Raw genomic sequence first — 24,958 nt, 5'->3', positions numbered from 1 at the left:
CAATATACCACAGCTAAGGGCAGTTATTATAGCCCTTAGCCGTGGTATATTGGCAATATACCACAAACCCCCGAGGTGCCTTATTGCTTTTATAAACTGGTTACCAATGTAATTAGAGCAGTAAAAATAAATGTTTTGTCATACCCGTGGTATATGGTCTGATATACCACGGCTGGCAAACAATCAGCATTCAGGCCTTGAACCACCTAGTTTATAATGTTTAATAAACTATGATTTTTGTCATTCAGAATGCCAAATGAAAATTGTTTGGCACTCAAGAGCAAGTGCGTGCCAAAAAGAGATTTCAATTGTGTTTACTGCTGTGGTCAGACACAAGGATACTTTTATCTGAATAAAAAGACTGAGTGAGTGATGTGCTTTCCCAATTAGCCTGTTGATATTCTCTCCCTTGTAGAGTTAGATGATTTGTTTGTTTACTCATAACTCACAGATTGCGGATCTTCAGTTCCTACAAGATTTATAGCCCAACTCATATACAGTTAACATAATTGTCAATTTAAAGGCTTTAGTCCACAAAAACACACATAGGCCACACACAATCTTACCTCCCGTCTTGGCTATGATCTGGAGATCTGCAGAGAGAGGTCCATCACCCACGGACGTGTAGGCCAGGACCTTAATGTAATAGGTCTTGTTGGGGATGAGGCCCTGAATGGTGAGGAAGTTTGATCCACGCACTATCTGCTTCTCCCATGTGTTGACTTGCTGCGCAGAGTCCATGGTGTAGTAGACACGGTAGCCCATAATTTGCCCGTTGGCCTCCTCTGGTTCGTCCCAGTGGATAATAGCCGTGGTGGAGCTGAGCATACGACCCCTGACCTGCCTGGGCGCCGTGCTGGGTGCTTGCTCAGCCGTCTTGGCCTCGATGTCCTCGCTGGGTGGCCCACGCCCGATGTTGTTCACCGCCAGCACCCGGAACTCATAGTCCGAGTAAGGACTGAGGCCGCCCACGCTGTAGCGAGTGGTGGCCACGCCGTCGATCTCCTTGTATGTGTCCTCTGAGAACTTGGACTTGTGCTGGATGATGTAGTAGGAGACAGGCTCAGGGTTGCCTGAGTCCCACGTCAGCGTGATGCTCGTGGCCGTGCGCTCCGTCACCACGGGAATACCGGGAGGCTTGGGCAATGCTGGAAAAACAAACAGATAACATATATATATATATATATACATACACAGTGCCTTGCGAAAGTATTCGGCCCCCTTGAACTTTGCGACCTTTTGCCACATTTCAGGCTTCAAACAAAGATATAAAACTGTATTTTTTTGTGAAGAATCAACAACAAGTGGGACACAATCATGAAGTGGAACGACATTTATTGGATATTTCAAACTTTTTTAACAAATCAAAAACTGAAAAATTGGGCGTGCAAAATTATTCAGCCCCCTTAAGTTAATACTTTGTAGCGCCACCTTTTGCTGCGATTACAGCTGTAAGTCGCTTGGGGTATGTCTCTATCAGTTTTGCACATTGAGAGACTGACATTTTTTCCCATTCCTCCTTGCAAAACAGCTCGAGCTCAGTGAGGTTGGATGGAGAGCATTTGTGAACACCAGTTTTCAGTTCTTTCCACAGATTCTCGATTGGATTCAGGTCTGGACTTTGACTTGGCCATTCTAACACCTGGATATGTTTATTTTTGAACCATTCCATTGTAGATTTTGCTTTATGTTTTGGATAATTGTCTTGTTGGAAGACAAATCTCCGTCCCAGTCTCAGGTCTTTTGCAGACTCCATCAGGTTTTCCTCCAGAATGGTCCTGTATTTGGCTCCATCCATCTTCCCATCAATTTTAACCATCTTCCCTGTCCCTGCTGAAGAAAAGCAGGCCCAAACCATGATGCTGCCACCACCATGTTTGACAGTGGTGATGGTGTGTTCAGCTGTGTTGCTTTTACGCCAAACATAACGTTTTGCGTTGTTGCCAAAAAAGTTCAATTTTGGTTTCATCTGACCAGAGCACCTTCTTCCACATGTTTGGTGTGTCTCCCAGGTGGCTTGTGGCAAACTTTAAAGAACACTTTTTATGGATATCTTTAAGAAATGGCTTTCTTCTTGCCACTCTTCCATAAAGGCCAGATTTGTGCAATATACGACTGATTGTTGTCCTATGGACAGAGTCTCCCACCTCAGCTGTAGATCTCTGCAGTTCATCCAGAGTGATCATGGGCCTCTTGGCTGCATCTCTGATCAGTCTTCTCCTTGTATGAGCTGAAAGTTTAGAGGGACGGCCAGGTCTTGGTAGATTTGCAGTGGTCTGATACTCCTTCCATTTCAATATTATCGCTTGCACAGTGCTCCTTGGGATGTTTAAAGCTTGGGAAATCTTTTTGTATCCAAATCCGGCTTTAAACTTCTTCACAACAGTATCTCGGACCTGCCTGGTGTGTTCCTTGTTCTTCATGATGCTCTCTGCGCTTTTAACGGACCTCTGAGACTATCACAGTGCAGGTGCATTTATACGGAGACTTGATTACACACAGGTGGATTGTATTTATCATCATTAGTCATTTAGGTCAACATTGGATCATTCAGAGATCCTCACTGAACTTCTGGAGAGAGTTTGCTGCACTGAAAGTAAAGGGGCTGAATAATTTTTGCACGCCCAATTTTTCAGTTTTTGATTTGTTAAAAAAGTTTGAAATATCCAATAAATGTCGTTCCACTTCATGATTGTGTCCCACTTGTTGTTGATTCTTCACAAAAAAATAGTCAGACGTCTTTGTCCTTCATCTTGCCATGTCCCATGTATAATTCTTTATCTATCTTTTTCTTCACATATCTTTTAAAACTATTTTTCTAAACCTCAACTTCAAAATACTCTCCTGCAACTCGCCTCACCCAATGTGGTGTGGATCTGTTTTATTCGAAAGTATTTTTATTTACCTCCGAACCAGAATCCCCCAGCTAGTAGTCAGCTACCCACCGATAGTGTTCATCTGCTAACCGTTGCTCAGAGAGCTCTCGCCAGTTTGTACAACGCAATTCAAACCAGAGCATACCGGACCTATTTTCTCTCCATATCCCCGGATTCCTACCACAAGCGCTAAACCTTTTCACCTGGATCATCGCAGCTAGCTAGCTGCAATCCGAGTGACTACTCCTGGCTAATGTCACAGTCCCAAAGCAAGTACTAATTAACCTGGAGCTAGCTCATGCTAGGCCCACCTCCCGGCTAGCTGAAAAGGCCCATCAGCCACTCCTGGGTTACAATACCCGGACCCCTTCTACTGCCGGTACGGGGCATGGAACGCCGACGATCCTTTACGACTGGATTACCGACATAATCTGCTTGAGGGTGTACTCAACTGGCTCCTACGTCGCGACGTCCCCTGAATGCCCATCTGCTAGCCTGCTAGCCGCGGCTGTCTAGAGCATATCGGACTGTTAGCTAATAGGCCCATCGGCCAATTTCTCGGGCCAGTATACCTATTTTGCCAATTGGCCTGGGCCCCTTTTACTCAACGAAGCCCTGCTTATCCATCACGACTGGACTACAGACGTAATCTGCCCGAGGTTTCCTTTCCAATAGGCCCCTCCGTCGCAACGTCCCCTGAATGCCCATCTATACCTATTGGACTTGGACCCGTCTGCTACTCAGAACCCTACTAATCCATCATGACTGGTCTATCGTCGTCACCGCACGAGGAGTCTAAAACAGACTTTCCTCCGTCGCGACTTCCCTCTAAGGCCCTTCTGCTAGCTTGCTATCCCCGGCCTGCTAACAGTCTGAATCGCCATGTCTCCAGCCAGCCCAACCACTCACTGGACCCCTATGATCACTTGGCTACGCATGCCTCTCCGTAATATCAATATGCCTTGTCCATTACTGTCCTGGTGAGTGATTATTGTCTTATTTAACTGTAGAGCCTCTAGACCTGCTCAATATGCCTTAACCAACCATTTAGTTCCACCTCCCACATATGCAGTGACATCCCCTGGTTTAAACGTCTCTAGAGACAATATCTCTCTCATCATTACTCAATGCCTAGGCTTACCTCCAATGTACTCACATCCTATCATACCTTTGTCTGTACATTATGCCTTGAATCTATTCTATTGTGCCCAGAAACCTGCTTTTACTCTCTGTTCCGAAAATACTAGACAACCAGTTCTTATAGCCTTTAGCCGTACCCTTATCCTACTTCTCCTCTGGTGATGTAGAGGTTAATCCAGGCCCTGCAGTGCCTAGCTCCACTTTTATTCCCCAGGTGCTCTCATTTGTTGACTTCTGTAACCATAAAAGCCTTGGTTTCATGCATGTTAACATTAGAAGCCTCCTCCCTAAGTTTGTTTTATTCAATGCTTTAGCCAACCCGAATGTCCTAGCCATGTCTGAATCCTGGCTTTGGAAGACCACCAAAAACCCTGACATTTCCATCCCTATCTATAACATTTTCTGACAAGATAGAACTGCCAAAGGGAGCAGTGTTGCAATCTACTGCAGAGATAGCCTGCAGTGTTCTGTCTTACCATCCAGGCCTGTACCCAAACAATTTGAGCTTCTACTTCTAAAAATCCACCTTTTCAGAAACAAGTCTCTCACTGTTGCCGTTTGTTATTGACCACCCTCTGCCCCCAGCTGTGCCCTGGACACCATATGTGAATTGATTGCCCCCCATCGATCTTCAGAGCTCGCATGCTGCTAGGTGACCTAAACTGGGACATGCTTAACACCCCGGTCATCCTACAATCCAAGCTTGATGCCACCAGGTACAACCCCAAATCTGTAAACACAGGTACCCTCATAGATATCTTCCTAACCAACTTGCCCTCCAAATACACCTCCAAATACACCTCTGTGATGTCAGCGATCACTGCCTCACTGCCTGCATCCGTATTGGGTCTGCAGTCAAATGACCACCCCTCATCACTGTCAAACGCTCCCTAAAACACTTCTGCGAGCAGGCCTTTCTAATCGACCTGGCCCGGGTATCCTGGAAGGATATTGACCTCATCCTGTCAGTAGAGGATTCCTGGTTATTCTTTAGAAGTGCCTTCCTCACCATCTTAAATAAGCATGCCCCATTAAAAAAATGAGAACCAGGAACAGATATGGCAGGTGGTTCTCTCCAGACCTGACTGCCCTTGACCAGCACAAAAACATCCTGTGGCGTTCTGCATTAGCATCGAATAGCCCCTGTGATATGCAACTTTTCAGGGAAGTTAGGAACCAATATACAGAGGCAGTTAGGAAAGCTAAGTCTAGCTTTTTCAAGCAGAAATTTGCATCCTGTAGCACAAACTCAAAAAAGTTCTGGGACACTGTAAAGTCCATGGATAATAAGAGCACCTCCTCCCAGCAGCCCACTACACTGAGGCTAGGAAACACTGTCACCAATGATAAATCCACGATAAGAGAGAATGAGCATTTTTCTACGGCTGGCCATGCTTTTCACCTGGCTACCCCTACCACGGTCAACAGCCCTGAAACCCCCACAGCATCTCACCCAAGCCTCCCCATTACTCCTTCACCCAAATCCACATAGCTGATGTTCTGAAAGAGCTGCAAAATCTGGACCCCTTAAATACAAGTAAAACTAAATGCATGCTCTTCAACCGATCGCTGCCCGCACCTGCCCGCCAGTCCATCCAGCATCACTACTCTGTACGGTTCTGACTTAGAATATGTGGACAACTACAAATACCTAGGTGTCTGGTTAGACTGTAAACTCTCCTTCCAGACTCACATTAAGCATCTCCTATCCAAAATTAAATTTAGAATCGGCTCCCTATTTCGCAACAAAGCATCCTTCACTCATGCTGCCAAACATACCCTCATAAAACTGACCATCCTACCGATCCTCGACTTCGGCGAATTCATTTACAAAATAGCTTCAAACACTCTACTCAGCAGATTGGATGCAGTCTATCACAGTGCCATCCGTTTTGTCACCAAAGCTGCATTTACTACCCACCACTGTGACCTGTACGCTCTCATTGGCTGGCCCTCGCTTTACTCGTCGCCAAACCCACTGGATACAGGTTATCTACAAGTCTCTGCTAGGTAAAGCCCCACCTTATCTCAGCTCACTTGTCACCATAGCAGCACCAACTCGTAGCACGCGCTCCAGCAGATATATCTCACTGGTCACCCCCAAAGCCAATTACTCTTTTGGCCACCTTTCCTTCCAGTTCTCTGCTGCCAATGACTGGAACGAACTGCAAAAATCACTGAAGCTGGAGGCTCATCTCCCTCACTAGCTTTAAGCACCAGCTGTCAGAGCAGCTCACAGATCACTGCACCTGAACATAGCCCATCTGTAAATAGCCCATCCAACTACCTCATCCCCATACTGTATTTATTTATTTATCTTGCTTCTTTGCACCCCAGTATCTCTGCTTGCACATTCATCTTCTGCACATCTACCATTCCAGTGTTTAATTGCTATTTTGTAATTACTTTGCCACCAAGGCCTATTTTTTGCCTTACCTCCCTTATCCTACCTCATTTGTACACACTGTATTATTGACTGTATGTTTGTTTATTCCATGTGTAACTCTGTGTTTTTGTATGTGTCGAACTGCTTTGCTTTATCTTGGCCAGGTCGCAGTTGTAAATGAGAACTTGTTCTCAACCAGCCTACCTGGTTAAATAAAGGTGAAATAAAAATAAATATAAAATAAGGAATGACGTTTTATACCATGGCTATAATAAAACACATTTGCCACTAGAAATGGGTTCATTTGCCGGTAGAAATGGGTTCAACATTCACTGACGTAGCTACCAAGTTCACTAGATAGCCGTGGTAATGAAACAAACAGACTTGCTAGTTTAGCTAACCATACCATCAGTCCTAGATTGCTATTGTGAAAATCATGGTTAACAATAACAATACTGTTATCTATTTGACTTTTGCTTTCAAAAGCAACTCAAACAAAATATGTAAAAATGAACTATAGCCATTGAATTCAACCGTGCATGTATACTGTGCTTTATAGGGAAATAATGCAAGCCAATCAGAAAGGAGTATTCAACAAGGCCATGGTATAATTAAGTGATAATGCCAGAGAAGCCGGTGTTTGAAGGATATATTGGCACGGGTGTTGTTAGCCCCAGACGAAGTGAGGCTGTTCTGGGAGCAGAAGGGGGGAGTGCAACTCAATATTAGGAAGGTGTCCTTAATGTTTCGTACACTCAGTGCATACATTTTTTACCTTGCATTAGTATGCCACATCAGTGCATTATAACCATATTTGAACTCTTGTTAAACAGGTAAAAGGCCAAAAGCCCTGGAAGCTTCTGTTAACCAGAGAATTCCAATGTGTATCTCTTAAATAATGTAGTGGGTTAATTTATTGCTTTAATACCTACACCAGTGACACGAGTCGAAAGATATGAGGGCGATGGACTCTCTTTATATGCCATCTCAATTGTAAAATTGGGGGAAGTTCCTGGCAGCCTTGGTTATATTGTGACTAATATCCCTCTGTTATGTCTGGGAGAAACAAAGCCGCGTGTGTGTGCGTGTCCTTCTGTGTGTTGGTGTGTGTACACGATGACGACAATCTGGAATCTCTCTCTCCCTGGTATGCATTGGAGGAGATGCTTACACTCTGATAAGTACCCTGCCTACTGAGAAGATCAAACAATACCCACTATGTTGCAAGCACGCACACGCACCCACACACACACACACGAACACACAACCAACAGGGATATAGAGCTCTGGCGTTTAACTCCCCTGGTTGTGAGATAAGCCTTTCACTGATTCTCAATCTAGCATCTAATCCACGGAGGCTGGCGTCAACACATCCCAGGCTTTAGGAACCCTCTTCCTGAGACCAACAATACGTGACAGAAAGAAGTAAACGTGCATTACCTTTCACTGTGATCTGCGCTACCGCCTCGATGACCCCCAGAGTGGACATGGCCACGCAGGTATAGTTGTTCGACTGGCGGACGTCAGTGAGCTCCAAAACGTTTCGTCCAATGGGCATGTCGTCCTCGGGCGTCAGGTCTTCGGCACCCAGCATCCATTTGACGTAGGGCATAGGGGAGCCCACCGCCACACAGGTGATGTTGACACTGCCTCCAGGCATGATCTCGTTGTCCGTGGGCGGGATGGAGAACCGCGGGGGTACCCGGCGCACTGCAAAAGACAAAAGGCAATGGTAACAACTCGTACAAACCGCACAAGGCCAAGGTTTCCCATCAACGGCCGAGAAAAAAAGAGACTCATAAGTTTACAGTATACAGACGGATAACAAAAATATTTACATTTACAATACAACTTGCCCGAAATGTAACTTTTATATCTAACGTAATATATTTAACACGGTCCAGGCCTCAAAGATGGGACTAGCTACAGACTAATGATTACACAAACACCATGCACAAATGATACCATCCATACAGACATAAAGAGAACAGCACAGAGGAACTGGAGCGTCGACAGCATGGCAGAGTGAAGTGTACAAGAGAACAACTTCAATGCTGCGTTCTTCCAGTTGATGTGAAGTAAATGTGCCGCGTCACATTCTCACATCACACATACTACGGCCCGTGGTGGGAACACATCCAACTACGGTGCATGGAATAGAGTGCAACTCTGCTTCTCAGATCAAAAAAGTGGATACACATTCCAAAATAACCATGTTCGAGTATAAACAACAAGAAAAAACATATCCAAATTTGATATTGAAAAGAAAATTAAAAGAAACAGCATCCATTATGAGGTAAAAGGTTGGAGCTTGTCATGGTGGCTTGGACTCTCTGTCATGCACACAAGCACATAGCTGGCTTAGAGAGGCAACCATGTTTGGTGAATGGGAAGGAGAGAGGAGGATTGAGAGGGAAAAAAAATAGTAACAAAAAAAGACAGATATCAAACATGGGGAGGACGGTTAGAGTTAGGCTGGCAGGAGGGAGGTAAAGGTTTAGGCTGGCAGCGTTGGGTTTCTGGGAAATTAACACCACTGTCTATTATTAAGCTAGAGTTGCTAGGGCAGGACGAATTTACAGTGTCACTGGACAGATTAGGGGAAGTGCAACAGTATGACAGGACAGGACAGGGATAGGCAGAGGCAACTCAACACAAACCACACCGTTTTCTGAGGTTTAACTAAGTTAGTTAACCACATACGATTCAAACACACCATATAGGGTAAGCATATTTAAGGGACAGGGGCTGGGGCAGATACAGAGGGGGAATGGGTTTGGATTTTAAAACATGTCTAGTGAGAAATTTGATTAAAGGAATGAAGCCAGTGTTACTGCTTATATTACTCAGAATGAATATAAGTCCCAATATGCCGATCTCCTTTGATACGCAGATGCGTAATGGTGGCAGAATTTGGGGGATGCCGTTTGCTCTTCCATGCACCTTGGAAAGATGAATCACTCAGGTGCTTTGGCGGTGAACCTCGGTCATACTAATAAAGCGTGAAACACTCCCATCGTCCCAATCACTTTTAATTCAAATTAAACAATCTCCTCTCAAATATGGGGCACAAAAATGCCTTGACTAATGTAATGGCAAGAGCCATTGGGTTTTCCCGCAGTATGTGGTCATTAATATACATTAACGTGATGTGATATTAAACTGAGCGCTAGCTAAAATAACATTGTTTGCTAATAGCATTGTTTGCTAAAGCTAAAAGCCTGCATCTACATGTAGAATTAGCTAATGCGTTCAACCGCCATCACATTTAATACAGCACATTCTGCTAAGCAGATTGTGCCTCTCCAGAGAGAAGGAATCTCAGAAACTACTACTTGCATTATTAAATACAAGTTTTCACTCGCTTCATATTTAATTAATATCCAATTGGATCCTGCTCCCCCATGACATAATGTTATCATACTAATTTGAATATCATTACATTTGTCAAGTCTTACAGCTAATGCTCCAAATACATCATTCTTTCAAAAAAGCCTCTGTAGGAAAAATCCTTTGCAGAGGCAGCGTACATCTCACAAGGCTAACAGCTGAGCGCTAAACCTCGCCACTGATTATGACAAAGGGGAATTTAGCTTATAGCTTTTAAAACGTGTCTTTCTCTGAGACTATGATGAAGAGCAACAGAGGGAAAATGTGCATCCAGTCTTAGCTAGGCAGGCCGCAGAGCATGGCAGCGCTTCATTCCAGGAGCCTGCAGTGATTTAGGACACCCTTCCAGCTCCGGTGCTGCGGCTCATGTTGCCCCTGAGCTTTTTTGTGCCGCCTGCCATTGTCACGCCGTTGGCCTGAGTAACCAAGCAGGAACACTGACAAGCTAAGGACACCGATGGGCAAGGGGCAGGGGTGGGGCTGAGAGCGGGGGGGGGGGGGGGGGGGATCTCTAGTTTGAGCATAAACAGGTCACCATGCAAATACTCCCCGAAGATGCAAATATTATCCCACACCCTCCCACCGCCCCAAAGATGCACATTTCCTCCCACGACATGCACCACTTTTTGGACAGTCAAGCATCGTAGCCAAGACCAAGGGCATTCTTCATGGAAAAGGTGAACTGAGAAACAACAGTAGTAATACAAGGCTATCGGTAATATAAATGATAATGAACCAAGAAGAGAACAAAATGAGAGAGAAAAATGTATTTGATTTATATTCTTGAGAATTGTGTTTTTGGACGGTTGCAATAAATGAGTTTCTTTAGTTTCAGTTTTGTATAAAAGTAAAAACACACCAACCTTCTCGCAGCTCTGAGGGATGTAGAGGGTTTGATGCAGAACACAATGAAATGAGGAAAGGAGAAGGAAACAAGGGAGACACAGAGAGAGTAAAAAGGCCATGTTCAAGGCGTTGAAACTGCTACTTAAAAAATGTGAAGGACTTCCTGTCACATGGGGACAAGGAGTCCGCTGCATTGCCCTCACACCCTGGTTTAGATGCAGAGGTCCTGTAGCACCAATTAAATATGTTAAGCATTTTGAGGGCTGAAATCATTTTCTATGTTTAGCATATCATATAATCCTGTCCCAGTCATGTGGTTGGCTTATATCGAGGATTAACATGCTATAGGTAGGTTGGGTTTTACATACAAATGTTCTGCATGTTGAAAAGGTGAGCAATACAAAAAGTAATAATATGATATCCAGAAAGATATCTCTGTGCATTTATTTGGTCAATATCCACTTTAAGTTTGTTCCAAAATCAATTAGTTCATTATTCAGTATTCTAGGTATTGTCATTGATTGTGTTTTAAATTGATGATCCGTGATGACACTGCAAACCACAAGGCTCGGACAGAATCATAGATCTTAGTTTTTTTAAAGAAGAATACCTACAGCTGCCAGTGAAAATATTCATACAAAATTGATGAAAAACGACTCTATTTAATATGAAAAAAAGAATATCCATTACGTTTAACAACTGATCTATATGAAAAGGCAACAATGGACAGGGCATCACATAAAACCTTCATTTTATCAGTAGATAATTTATTTTAAAAAAAAACACACAATAACATTTATTCCACTGGCCTTCAACTATGTAATGTGACTTTCACATAGACAGTTCGTGACAATTGGAATAAAGATTTGTAATAGCGCAAGAAGGTGATATGAAAGCCAGAATACATAGTGTTACCTATCAATGAATTATCACTAAGAAAATTAGCAAATACGTGTATGTGCTGATGCTATCAACACTAGCATAGACATTAAAGATGTTGCCATTTTTCAACCCGGCGTTAAAATGAAAGATTTAATGATAACTACATACAATTATTATTTAATATAATCTCAGCACTTTTAATACTGTATTGACAAAGAGAGATGAGTTAAAGGTGTCCTTCCAATGTTGCTCAAAAGAGAAGAGAAACAGAAAGATCAGAGAGGATCCGCTACTATGAATAGAGGGGATTGGTGGAGGGATTGTCCACCCATTTCCCCTCAAGGTACATTTAGGAGTAAAAGTCAATTAGTAGGTAAACACACCAAGCAGTCAAGTCATTGGAGTTAGACTTAGGAAACAGAACAGAAAAACACAAAACAGAACACACAGGTTCAAATCAGTGCAGGTAGGTCTAATAGAACAAAACAGCCATACTTACAAGTAACTCACTGGACATGGACCTCTGGACTGGAACAGTAACTCCAGCACCCAGAATTACCCAGTTTCAACATCAGTTGTACTATAATATACCGTACCATAATATACCACTTAAATGTTTTTCTTCCAAAGATGAATACCGTTGTTGTTTGATCATTGCTTTCCTACCTCTAACATATAGATTGGCGGGGGCAGAATAGCGGGTTCCATCGTTGTTAGTGGCGACGCACTCATACTTCCCCTGGTCGGACTCTTCGCTCTGCTCAATCTGGAGGGCCCCTGCGTGGGAATAGAAGATATGTGCCGTACACCATTGGTTAAGTGTCTGCCATTTTGAATTGAGTTGACAAACATAAAAAAACGTGCTTGTTGTGAAACTGCTCAGGGGCCAACATGTCATTGGGCCCCCCTCACTCCTAGACTTGCTCTTTTAGTCTGCTCAGGGGCCAACATGTCATTGGGGCCCCCGCACTCCGAGATTTGCACTTTTAGACTGCTCAGGGGCCAACATGTCATTGGGGCCCCCTCACTCCTAGACTTGCTCTTTTTTTTTTAATCGATGAGGGTACAGAGTAAAATCGGCTACCATTGTAACTAGCGTAGAGGGATTTTTGATATCTGTAGGGATCATTTGCACAGAGGATAGTTCACTTTTACATTGACCAACACAACCATATTTGTTGAGCAAATAGGCATTCTTCTTGTAACTTGACAGATTTTCCCCTAACATTCCCCTGGTCTGATGTATTAAATGTGTGACATCTTTATTCCGTTTATTCTGTCATTATTAACAAAATACACTTGAATTATAGTAATCATGGATAGTTGCAGTCGAATTGCTACATTATCAGACCTACAGAAATCTTAGGGGGAAAAAATGACATTTAACAACCATGGAAAAATATTTAATATTTAACATTTACCTTATTATTGACTTCAGTGGATACAAACAAACCTACATACATGTTGCAGGGTCTAAAAAGGCACTCAACTTTAAGGCCAGTGTTAACATATGTCATAGAATAGCTCGACTTTGAGGGATAGGGGCAAGCCCTGCAATGTACAACATTTCACTGGACTGTCAATATGGGGATGAGTGAAACTGCTTCAAGGAAGCATGGATCAAACAAAAGAGGTTTACAGTATACAAAAGTAGCATAACAAGGGAGGACAATTAAAACATTAAAACAATAAATTTGGGTATGAATTTTAGCATATTTAATCACAGATCCAATATCAATCAAATGATTTAGGACTTCATCCAGTCAAAGTTGGTTAGAAAAATGCAGCACTTACAAAAAAACGGGGGGGGGGAAAATGCCGCTGAGATATGTTAAAAAAATACTCATCATAATATCGTATTACAAATATATCACCCTCTGTCACAAAATGTTTGACATGCAGATGTTTTCCAAAGAACAAGAAATGTATGTCGGCACAACTTACAACCTTTTGACAACCCTTAGCTGAAAAATAAAATGCAATTGTATTAAAGACAAAATTCAAAATGGTGGCCTTGAGCCGACAAGAAGGCAACCAACCACTGACTGCGTTAGCTTGTGAAAGCTACAAAAGACACCCATAAAAATCCACCAATGGGATCCGCAGTGTGGTGTCATATGACCAGGGGGAAAATGGCTTATGCATCAATCACTCTCCAACTCCCAAATGGCAAAAATGGACCTGCCAGGTCCTCGCCTGACTCAACTGTTTGCCTTCCCCAAAACCTTGAAGAATAAAAAAAACGTCAAAAAGTAAAATAGCCTTCAAACCCAAGAAAAGTAAGAAAAATAGGTGAAAGAGAAAAAAGCACCGGGAGAAACTTTATCAAAAAAGTAGTTGTTTGGGCTTTTTATATATTTTTTTTTACAGAAGGTACAGGAGAGGAAAGCAAATAGAAGAAATAAAAAAAATAGACTTGCAAAGACAGAAAGAGTTCTTTGGGAGAAAAAAGCAGAGGAAAGGCAATGTTGTCTTCAGCATGCCTGCGTGATTCCACAGCATCTGTGCATCATTTAAGTGCTGAACAAGAGCAGCTAAGGGGGAAAAATGTTTGGTTGTTTTAGTTGGACAAAAAGAGGGACACATGAGTCGCTATGGCCAAAAATTAAACAAAAAAATGAAATAAAAATTTGAGTTCGAAAAAAATAAGTTGTCATTGGATATGCTTCTTTGAGCCAGAGCAAGCATATCACAACTGAGTTTTTTTGAAAAAGGCTCTTCAAATCAAAATTCAAAGGAGGAAGTAAAGCATAGACAAAAAATGGAGATTGGATGAAGTCAACGGAACAGGACAAATAAAAAGGAAAGTCGATAATGAGAACTAAATGGGATTCGGAGTCGGGAAACAGGACAAAAATGGAGGCGGACGGGCGGATGGATGGGACGACAGCAAGAATGAAGTTGCTTTGTTCATTCTGTGAACGTCAGTTCAGCACTCTTACCTCTTATTGGTGTACCACCTGGGTGGATAATATGAATGCAAATAAGATTAGAAAGAAGAAGCATTAGTACGAGAAGATAGAGTCTGGGGGCTTTGGAAGAAGAATCAAATTAGACTTATCAGAGTACGTAAATAATGAGTACTAGAGGAAAGAGAAAGAAGAAAGAGAGAGAGATAGAAAGAGAACTCTACTCTATTGGTTAAAAAAAGACAGGATTCATCATAGGAAGGTATCATAGGTCAGAGAAGGTCAGAGAACTTGTGCAGAGGTGTGCCTCAGGGGAGCAGCCATTTTGGAAGTGGCATGGCTTCTGAAGACCATCTACTTTGGAAGGCTTGGAGGAGTTGGAATATGAGAGGGAAGAGACTCGTTTAAGAGACTTGGAACCCTTTAGCTTGACCTCATAGTAATCGTTAAACATCTGCTTAAATCTCTATAATGCTAGTAGGCTTTACATGATTGAGTGAGTGGGTAAGTGGGTGAGTGATTGAGTGAGAGGATACGATACAGTGAGGCTAGATAGGTAGGTTATATTACAAAGGTGGTGGATATGGCATATATTGGGCTTAAGCTGGGTGAAATGTGTGTGCTCTTGAAAACGTGCCTGTATGGCTTATAGGAAAACTTTGTGGGGGGGGGGGGGGGGGGGGGGGTATATGTGTGTCCACTAGGGTTATCTTTGTGTCTACACTAACTGTTAGTAAAATGCATGCCATGCATTTTATTAATAGTTATAACATGAAGAAAAATTAGTGGGGAGTGAAGTGTGCTTCAGAACTAAGCACTTACCAAAGGATTCTGTAGATTTAAATACGGAGAGAAGAAAGACAGCATAAAAATATGATTATATTCCTTAGGTTTAGTTACATCGTTTTTTTTGTCAGAGTTAAATCTTTATCAACTCTACGTCACAGGAGAATGAAAGTCGCACATAAAAAAAGTGTTAATTTACACAGTTTCTGTTGACAACAGGCAAAGGAGGGTTAACAAGACAATTTAACAAAGGACAGCTGTGGAATCTGGGAAGACAGGTGGTCAAACATAGAAGACTAAGTGTCCCAGAAGTAGTGAGAAATCTTAAACAGCTTGCTATTAGCAAATATTGCTAGCCAAACTACGAGTTAAGTAACGATAAGCATATATCATTTCTAATGCTATGTCAATATCAAAAGGAAACTTTGAATATTCAGGGGATCAGGATGTGGAAATATTGGGAATAAGCCACAAGCATAGGGAAGCGAAAGTTGGAGTCTACGCGGAAAAGCATTGAGTATATCCAGAGAGAGTCAAGGGACTGGGAAAGATAGACACAAGTCTCACACACTACTGTGGCTGCTTATGGCTGGAAAACATTCCGGAAGGAAAAGTTGCCTTCGTCAAAGTTAGGTTAGCTTTTCTTTTCTGATTTAGTACAACTGTTAGTTTGAAAGGACATTTTGTTGTTAAATCACAACCAAAAGGACAAAGAATTAGAAAGGAAAGTGTCTAAATGTCTGCCTGTTCACTCCGTTCGTCAATTTTCTCTTGCTGTCTTAGAAAGCAATTAAATTGCTAAAAACCATGGGTGCTCCTTTGCAAGTTCTGAATGAAGCCCAACGTTGAATATTAATCGTTTAAGTGAAATCAAGTGATAAAAACTGAGGAAATCAAAAGAAGAGAATGGATCCGTCAAACACTGCACCGGGGCAGTCAAAGGGAATCAACTAAACCAAAAGAAAAGAAACTCGTCAGAAGAACAGTCACAGCAGTGAGCAATGAGAGAGTCAGACTGAAGCGGCAACAAACATGGAGATAACCGACAGAGCCATGACAAAACCGGAGGCAGGGGTGGGAGGAACAGACGAGACACACCAGGACACACACAGTTGAGGAGGAGGAAGCAGCAGTAGAAACAATGCCATTACCTACTAAATCAAAGCCAAGGAAGAAGAAGTAGAGGAGGAGGAGAACGAGAGACCAGAAACGGAAGGGAGTGGGGTGCAAATATAAAATAGTACTCCCGGTTTATATCCGGGGGCGGCAGTGACACCCTACCTGATCTGAGCTGCTTGATGCGTCCATTGTTGTTGGTGGTGTTGACGGGCAGGAAATCTTTGAACCAGGAGATATCTGGGTCAGGGTTGCCGCTGGCGGCACAGAGCATGGTGGCCGTGCGAGTTCGCTCTACCACTTTCAACTGGGGGCCCATGTCAATGGTGGGGAAACCAGCAGGCAGTTGGTCCTCTGTGAAAACCAAGAGGAAACCATAGCTGTGAGCTCATTGAGTACAAGTGAGAGGAGTGGGAGGGGGAGAGAGCCAGAGGAAGAGGGCAGACATAATCACTATCAATAGGAGATTAGAATCAATAAGAATGTCTGTGTGTGAGTGGGAGAGAGAGAGAGAGAGAGAGATAGCGAGCGAGTAAGGAAAAGTGACATATTGAGATGTGTATGCGTGCACTGCGTTCATACTATTGTCAAGTTCTAAACAGTTATTCAGTGACATAATACTATTTTCTGATTCCATCCGAGTTATACTTTGCATAAACCTTCAAATAATACAAATAACATGAAAATTGAGATTGAACATTTACATAACCACTAGTCACAATTTCATCAAGGCTCTGCAATCTAAAAATGTGACACAAAACACAACAGATTTTTCAGACAGTGTCACGTTCTGACCTCTATTTCCTTTGTGTTGTATTTATTTAGTATGGTCAGGGCGTGAGTTGGGTGGGCAGTCTATGTTTGTTTTTCTATGTTGTGGGGCAGTTCTATGTTTTCGGCCTAGTATGGTTCTCAATCAGAGGCAGGTGTCATTAGTTGTCTCTGATTGAGAATCATACTTAGGTAGCCTGGGTTTCACTGTGTGTTTGTGGGTGATTGTTCCTGTCTTTGTGTAGTGTTCACCAGATAGGCTGTATTAGGTTTCACGTTCCGTTTGTTGTTTTCGTATTCATTTAGTTATTTCATGTATCGTCATTCATTAAAGAACATGAGTAACCACCACGCTGCATTTCGGTCCTCTCTTTCAACAAACGAAGAACGCCGTTACAGAATCACCCACCACAACAGGACCAAGCGGTGTGGTAATGGGTAACGGAGAAAGCAGCAGCAGGAGCAGCGCGAGGAGGTATGGACATGGGAGGAGGAATTAGACGGAAGAGGACCCTGGGCTCAGCCAGGAGAATATCGCCGTCCCAAAGAAGAACTGGAGGCGGCGAAAGCGGAGAGGCGCTGGTATGAGGAGGCAGCGCGGCGTCGTGGATGGAAGCCCGGGAGTCAGCCCCAAAAATTTCTTGGGGGGGGGCTAACAGGGAGTATGGCTACGCCAGGTAGGAGACCTGAGCCAACTTCCTGTGGTTACCGGGGGGCTGGAGAGACCGGGCAGGCACCGTGTTATGCTGTGGAGCGCACGGTGTCCCCAGTGCGGGTGCACAGCCCGGTGCGGTACATTCCAGCTCCGCGTATCGGCCGGGCTAGAGTGGGCATAGAGCCAAGTGCCATGAAGCCGGCTCTACGCATCTGGTCTCCAGTGCGTCTCCTTGGGCCGGCTTACATGGCACCAGCCTTGCGCACGGTGTCCCCGGTTCGCCTGCATAGCCCAGTGCGGGCTATTCCACCTCGCCGCACTGGCAGGGCGACCGGGACCATTCAACCGGGTAAGGTTGGGCAGGCTCGGTGCTCAAGAGCTCCAGTGCGCCTGCACGGCCCGGTCTATCCGTCACCACCTCCACGCACCAGCCCTCCGGTGGCAGCTCCCCGTACCAGGCTGTCTCTCCGGCCCATCCTCGCAGGGGCTCTCTCCTCTCCAGCGCTGCCGGAGTCTCCCGCCTGTTCGGCGCTAGGAGAGCTACTCAGCCCAGCGTTGCCGGAGCTTCCCGTCTGCCCAGCGCCGCCAGCGCCGCCCGTCTGCCCAACGCCGCCAGCGCCGCCCGTCTGCCCAGCGCCGCCAGCGCCGCCCGTCTGCCCAGCGCCGCCAGCGCCGCCCGTCTGCCCAGCGCCGCCAGCGCCGCCCGTCTGCCCAGCGCCGCCAGCGCCGCCCGTCTGCCCAGCGCCGCCCGTCTGCCCAGCGCCGCCAGTGCCGCCCGTCTGCCCAGCGCCGCCCGTCTGCCCAGCGCCGCCAGTGCCGCCCGTCTGCCCAGCGCCGCCAGTGCCGCCCGTCTGCCCAGCGCCGCCAGTGCCGCCCGTCTGCCCAGCGCCGCCAGTGCCGCCCGTCTGCCCAGCGCCGCCAGTGCCGCCCGTCTGCCAGGAGCCGCCAATGCCGCCCGTCTGCCAGGGGCCGCCAGTGCCGCCCGTCAGCCAGGGGCCGCCAGTGCCGCCCGTCAGCCAGGGGCCGCCAGTGCCGCCAGTCAGCCAGGGGCCGCCAGTGCCGCCAGTCAACCAGGGGCCGCCAGTGCCGCCAGTCAGCCCAGCGCCAGCGCCGCCAGTCAACCAGGGGCCGCCAGTGCCGCCAGTCAGCCAGGGGCCGCCAGTGCCGCCAGTCAGCCAGGGGCCGCTAGAGCCCCTCCGCCCGGAGCAGCTGCCCCTCTGTCCCGAGCAGCTGTCCCTCTGTCCCGAGCAGCTGTCCCTCTGTCCCGAGAAGCTGTCCCTCTGTCCCGAGCAGCTGTCCCTCTGTCCCGAGCAGCTGTCCCTCTGTCCCGAGCAGCTGTCCCTCTGTCCCGAGAAGCTGCCCCTCTGTCCCAAGCAGCCCCTCTGTCCCAAGCAGCCCCTCTGTCCAGTGGGGTCATTGAGAGGGGTGGGCATGGTGAGTAAGCCACGGAGGCGGACAATAAGGCGGACTAAGACAATGGCGAAGTGGGGTCCGCGTCCCGCGCCAGAGCCGCCACCGCGGATAGACGCCCACCCAGACCCTCCCCTATAGGTCAAGGTTTTGCGGCCGGAGTCCGCACCTTTGGGGGGGGGGTACTGTCACGTTCTGACCTCTATTTCCTTTGTGTTGTATTTATTTAGTATGGTCAGGGCGTGAGTTGGGTGGGCAGTCTGTTTGTTTTTCTATGTTGTGGGGCAGTTCTATGTTTTCGGCCTAGTATGGTTCTCAATCAGAGGCAGGTGTCATTAGTTGTCTCTGATTGAGAATCATACTTAGGTAGCCTGGGTTTCACTGTGTGTTTGTGGGTGATTGTTCCTGTCTTTGTGTAGTGTTCACCAGATAGGCTGTATTAGGTTTCACGTTCCGTTTGTTGTTTTCGTATTCATTTAGTTATTTCATGTATCGTCATTCATTAAAGAACATGAGTAACCACCATGCTGCATTTCGGTCCTCTCTTTCAACAAACGAAGAACGCCGTTACAGACAGTTGACACTTGGGGTGTGTTTTGAGTATTTGTACTGCTTCTCAGCGTGTGTACAACTGCATATTGGATGGATCTCTGCCACATAAACCTGTCTCTTCCTCTGCCTGCGCTACAAAGTGCTGCTATCAGAAAGGGGGACTGCTCCTCTCGCTGTTCTTCGAGATGCAAGACAAGATAACTAATGCAGCGCCCTCTCCTGAGCAAAAAAAATTATGTTTAACAAAACAAAGACAATCAAAGGCCTACATCAGCTTTTCTGGCCCTTGAGGCTCTTAGCAGGAAGCTGACTCACTTTCACAGCGAGAGAAGGCTTTTACAGAGAGCACTGGGGCACATATCCCATCCAAAATGGCTATTGCTTTACCTTGGTTAAGTTAACACTAAAGCGCTAATATGACACACAGAATCAATGCGGTTGGCATACCAGTGAGGCTGAAGCACACCTTAAAGCTTCACTCTTCCCATCATGATATGGCTAATTAGCTCATTTTTCCTTCCCTCTCGCAAAAGCCACCTACTCTGACTCACTCTCTTCATCAAAGTTTCATGAGACACACATCAGGCTGGAAACAGCTTTGAGCAGCCGCTGCCTCTGTGCAGCTGACAACAGTCGTGGCTCCCTTCCAACAATACTTTTGGTTATCTGGTAGGAGAGGATACCGTGGCGGGTTAATCCTTTTTAAGAATTGGACTTCATTACAAATTAGGAACTTGGTTTTGAGCTTCAAAACTTTCCCTCTTCAAGTTAATGTCCCAACCTGAACCAAGGTTAACTTTAACGAGTGAATAATGGGGATGAGGGCATAAGCACAGAAATAGAATGCCATTCTATTTATATTCATATAGGTTTGACAGTCAACTTCAAAAAAATGACCTTGGAGAATGTCTTTGGGGTGGCTAAAATGAATTGCCAAGTCTTTGCGATTCAGAGTAATTAAGGGAAGGGGAAAGGGGTTTTAATAAGACAATACTATTTTAAGTGTAATTAGCAATACTTCATGAGACAAACACACAGTTTAGCATACATCCTCAATCCAAGGTGTTAAGTGTCCTAAGTGTCTTCTTCTCGACCATTAGCCATTAAAGAAATTAGGTATGCCTGGGGGTTGGTCCATCTAAAAGTTTGCTGGCATCATGTTTCCTCATCCTACATAAAGAGACTCACTCTCACACAACCGTGAATATGTGATCCTACCTCATTTTAGTTCCATTGAGGCGTATTGAGCTACCTGTTGGGGCGACGCTACTGGCTAATGTGCACTCTATTAACATCTTGAGTTACAATCCATCACACCGCAAACAAATGGAAATCTCAACTCTCTCAACTGATCACAAGGCAACTAATGAGAGAGAGAGAGAGAGAGAGAGAGAGAGAGAGCGAGAGCGAGAACGAGGGGAAAGAGTCACAGAGTGTGTTGAGGAAATACACAACTTACACTTTTATTTAGTAAGGAGTCTTCAGGCTATACAAAAATAAGTCACCACAAAACATGCTCTCTCATTATATGGTAATTAACCATCAATAAAGGCATGGATTTGCTATCGGATAAGGCTTGAACTTGTGTCAATGTTGGATACTCATGCAGGCCCATCAATTTTAATACTGATAGTCCAAGTCTAAAATAGGGACAATGAAATTATATTGTTGAACTAAACCAGGGAGTCAAATGATTTACTTTGATTGTTAAAAGGAATGACAAAAAAAGTTAAAATAACTTAGATTTCGAAAGCCTAACAAACATGTTTCTCACAAATATGTTTAACTTCTAAACTATTTCGAAACACACCTCCTCTCATGACTTAGGGGTATGCAGTTCAGTTAAGAAAGCTGGTCAAGAAGAATGCTTTAAAAGCTTTGCAGATTAAATGTGACATTAAATCAACTGGTTACAGCCGTTGCCCACACGGCACAAAATAACAGGAAATGTTTTTGGATTCCAAGTAAAAAGAAGACACGGAAAAGAGACAAGGACGGTACATTTCTCTTTCATAGAATGCACCTCTGTGTTAAAGTACCATTAACGAAACAGCCTAATGAAAGAGGTGTTTGTTTGAGGGGAGGGAGAGGAGGATGAGGTGGAGGAGAGGAATTAATTGAGCGAGGTATCTCCCTCTCCCGAGCTTTCCACAGGCCGTTCGAAGGTCGAATGGAAAATCATTCGATTTCTAAAGCTACCTGCTCGAACACAATAACCAGGAGCATGCCTCGGAGGACGCATGTTGAATATCATAATGAGATGTCACAATCCGTGCAGCCTAAAAATCATTGTCGGAGAAAAGTACAATGTATGGTTGAGGGGGCAAATATGTGTTCAGGAGATCATAATTGTGTCGTTCTCTGATCAATCAAAATTGCTCTCGTGCTGGGCAAAGCAATACCCTTAATTAATTTTACTCTGTAGACAAAGCTAGTTGAAAGAGAACGCCGCAGGACAATGCCTACATGTTCAAATATATCCACTGTGTGGTCTTTGTCAGAATTCCATTGTTTGATGCAAAATCAGCTCGAGTTTGAGAGATCTAAGGTAGTGCAGTCGTGAGCAGCCAAGAAGTCATGACATCAGAGGTATCTTCAGATACTGCCCGACCATAACTCTAAAACTACCCCTGTGATCTAAAAATACCAAAAAGGCCCCTTTTGGCCTTCCTCTGCCACTCCCAGTATACAATGTTACATCATAGAATGAACCGTGTGGCTCAGTTGTTTGAGCACGGAGCTTGCAAAGCCAGGGTTGTGGATTTTGATTGCCATGGGGGGCCAGAATGAAAAAGTATGAAAATGTATACACTCACTACAGGATAAACGTAAATAATTAGCATTGTGCTAATAAATGAGGAAATTAAACACCTTTCCTCCACTTATGGTGTGATTAACAACTCAAATTGGGCCGAGCTGCGGCAGTATTTTCTTCAGGAGGCCAAGAGAGCCAAATAAAACGAGAATAATCGCTAGTTAATTTATGCAACATGATGTTTGTTGTACGCCTTTTTGAAAAACGGTGGAGTTATTGACAAAGTGTTAAAAAGGAATTAATTCATTAATCTAACGGGGCAAAGCGGCTAGCAATTTTATTATGTGCTATGCTTGCAGTTCTGCTAATAGGCAGGGCTTGGGTTTTCGACTTGTGGTTGCATAAATTATCAACACGGGCTAATTCATTACCGCACAGGGAACTGTTGGCTGTTTCCTGTGATAGAATTGGAAATTGGAAAACGTTGAATTGGTGTGTGCGTGTGCGTGTGTGTGTGTGTGTATATGTGTGTCGGTGTTCAGCATGCATGACATCTCCATTCTCTGTGCATTGATGTAAAATGCAGCATAAAGAGACCTCTGTGAGGGTTTCTTTTCACCTCACAGGAGAAAAAAACCCTGAAAGCTCAAGGACAGTTTAAGATGAGGGCAGTTTCATAACTTTGCTCAAGACCGTACTGTATTCAACAATGGATCTACACACTAAATGAGATGGAGGGGAGTAATGCTGAAGTCACCTTCTAAAGAACTGCTGAGAGCTGGTGCTTGATATAAAAGCACTTGCAATGACAATTTGCACACATTAACCAGTCAGGCCATCAGGTGCCAAGTATGCGAGGATAGAAAAAAAAGACATTGGCTCAAATAGTACCTCAGTGAGCATGTTTTGGCTTAAGACCCTAGGTCATTGAACATAAGCTCAGGCTATTAGCAAATTATGTCTATCGATCAGTCATACGTCTCCGTACTGTCTCCCTAACAACATGTTGCTTTCTCCTTGATGATAAGGGAAGCCATACACGTATATTTAAAAGTCACTCATTTGGAAAGGCTTCAAAATTCTAACCAGCCCTCTAATTTGTCTCGACTGCCACCACCAAACCCCTCTCCCCTAACCCCAAAGAACGCACCCAAAACGCCCCGGTGCGACACTCCCTTTGCACAGTGGTGTAATTACAACTGACAAACATAAGTACTATTCTCTTTGGGAGGACCGCTAATTAAATCTGGCTAATTGAGTCTCGGCAGACCAGGCTAACATTTGGGATGTGATTAGTTACTGTTTACCAGACCAACTTAGCCCAGTTTGTGTAACGGTGGATGGAGTGAGAGAAGGAATAGTGAAGAAGCAGGGGGTACCATGTTTACAGAACGTTGTGAGCCTAATACGGTTATCTCATCGAGGTGAACCAAGGGGCTGGATGTCTACTTCTGCCATGCTATATTTGCTACATTTTAACATCAGATTTACACAGCTATTAGAAACCACTTTGACGGACAGCTTCCTGTTGACACTCCACACACTTGACCTGGGTAGAGGAAGTCAGGAAGTGTGCACTTGCTGTGTGCCATTATTTGCTAGTTAACCACTCTCACATGATCCTGCCTAGAACATTGAGTTGTGAGTGGAATATTTAATAAATCTGGCAGTCAACGCTTCTAATACAGTGAGGTCGCGGTAGTGGTTTCTATAATTCACACTTCATTCAATTTCAAAATGACCTAATAAGTACAGAGGGATTTAAGGGGAGGAAATAAATAAGCCTTTTCTGTTGTGCGGTGGACCCCCCCCCCCCCAAAATGAATCCATAAAGACATAAACCTTTCCGGTCCCATTCCGTCATTAATTCCATGCCTGCCGCACAAGGATTGGATTCAGTCAGCCCCCCCCCCGCCTTGGCGGAACCAGACTTTTCACCCCAGGCTTTAGGTTATTCTTCTGGGAAAATCCCTACAGGCTAAAATAAGATATATTTGTTGGACCTTTTTGAGCGGATACAATCTACTTAAAGAGGCTGTCACAGGTCAGTAGCGAAAGAGCGTGCTGAGAATCATTGTTGTTTGGGAATCACTCCTGCCTGAAGATGGCGGATTATTGTAATGCTGGAAAGTCAGTTGGGGGAACTGTTCAAGTATGACACCCATCCGTCTTATATTTCTCACTCCTTTTAGCTTTATTGTACAGCATGTCCAGTTTAGAATTTGATATTATTATTCTTTTTGGTCTTGAGATAAGGTTTTTCGGGCAGCACAAAAAGGCACAGTACGTTTTTCCATTTCCTTTTGAGTGTGACGGTAGTAACTATTTGCTTCCACCCCTAAATCACACAGCAGACACAGCCTTTTCTCCTCAGTATAGTGTGCGATGTTCAGTTAAGGCACACTAATTAGAAATGTAGCTGCGATCAAAGCACCAAATAAATAAAGCAACAGCCTGGAAGATGAAAAATTTCCCGGGTTAGGA

At 44.6% G+C, this 24,958-nt stretch overlaps 1 protein-coding gene across 32 annotated transcripts in view; it reads right to left on the bottom strand.

Annotated features, from left to right (window-relative positions):
* The window catches only part of LOC110500605 (receptor-type tyrosine-protein phosphatase delta), a 612,371-nt gene that overhangs the window by 71,573 nt on the left and 515,840 nt on the right, over positions 1 to 24,958 (bottom strand). For 18 of the 32 annotated variants that reach the window (XM_090214671.1, XM_090214670.1, XM_090214668.1 and 15 more), the window contains 4 exons: positions 16,497 to 16,685; positions 12,187 to 12,297; positions 7,843 to 8,112; positions 567 to 1,148 (listed from right to left, as the gene is read on the bottom strand). In XM_090214671.1, the coding sequence (XP_090070797.1) occupies positions 567 to 1,148; positions 7,843 to 8,112; positions 12,187 to 12,297; positions 16,497 to 16,685 (1,152 nt within the window). Of the gene's footprint in view, positions 1 to 566; positions 1,149 to 7,842; positions 8,113 to 12,186; positions 12,298 to 14,462; positions 14,481 to 16,496; positions 16,686 to 24,958 lie in introns of all 32 variants that reach the window. The other 14 variants (XM_090214666.1, XM_036958032.2, XM_090214669.1 and 11 more) reach the window with 1 other exon arrangement.

This window comes from Oncorhynchus mykiss, chromosome 21 (genome assembly GCF_057628025.1).
Source record: "Oncorhynchus mykiss isolate SJ-2025 chromosome 21, ASM5762802v1, whole genome shotgun sequence".
NCBI classification, from domain to species: domain Eukaryota; kingdom Metazoa; phylum Chordata; class Actinopteri; order Salmoniformes; family Salmonidae; genus Oncorhynchus; species Oncorhynchus mykiss.
Note: the sequence above shows the minus strand (reverse complement) of the source record. Positions and strands in the feature narration are given on the sequence as shown.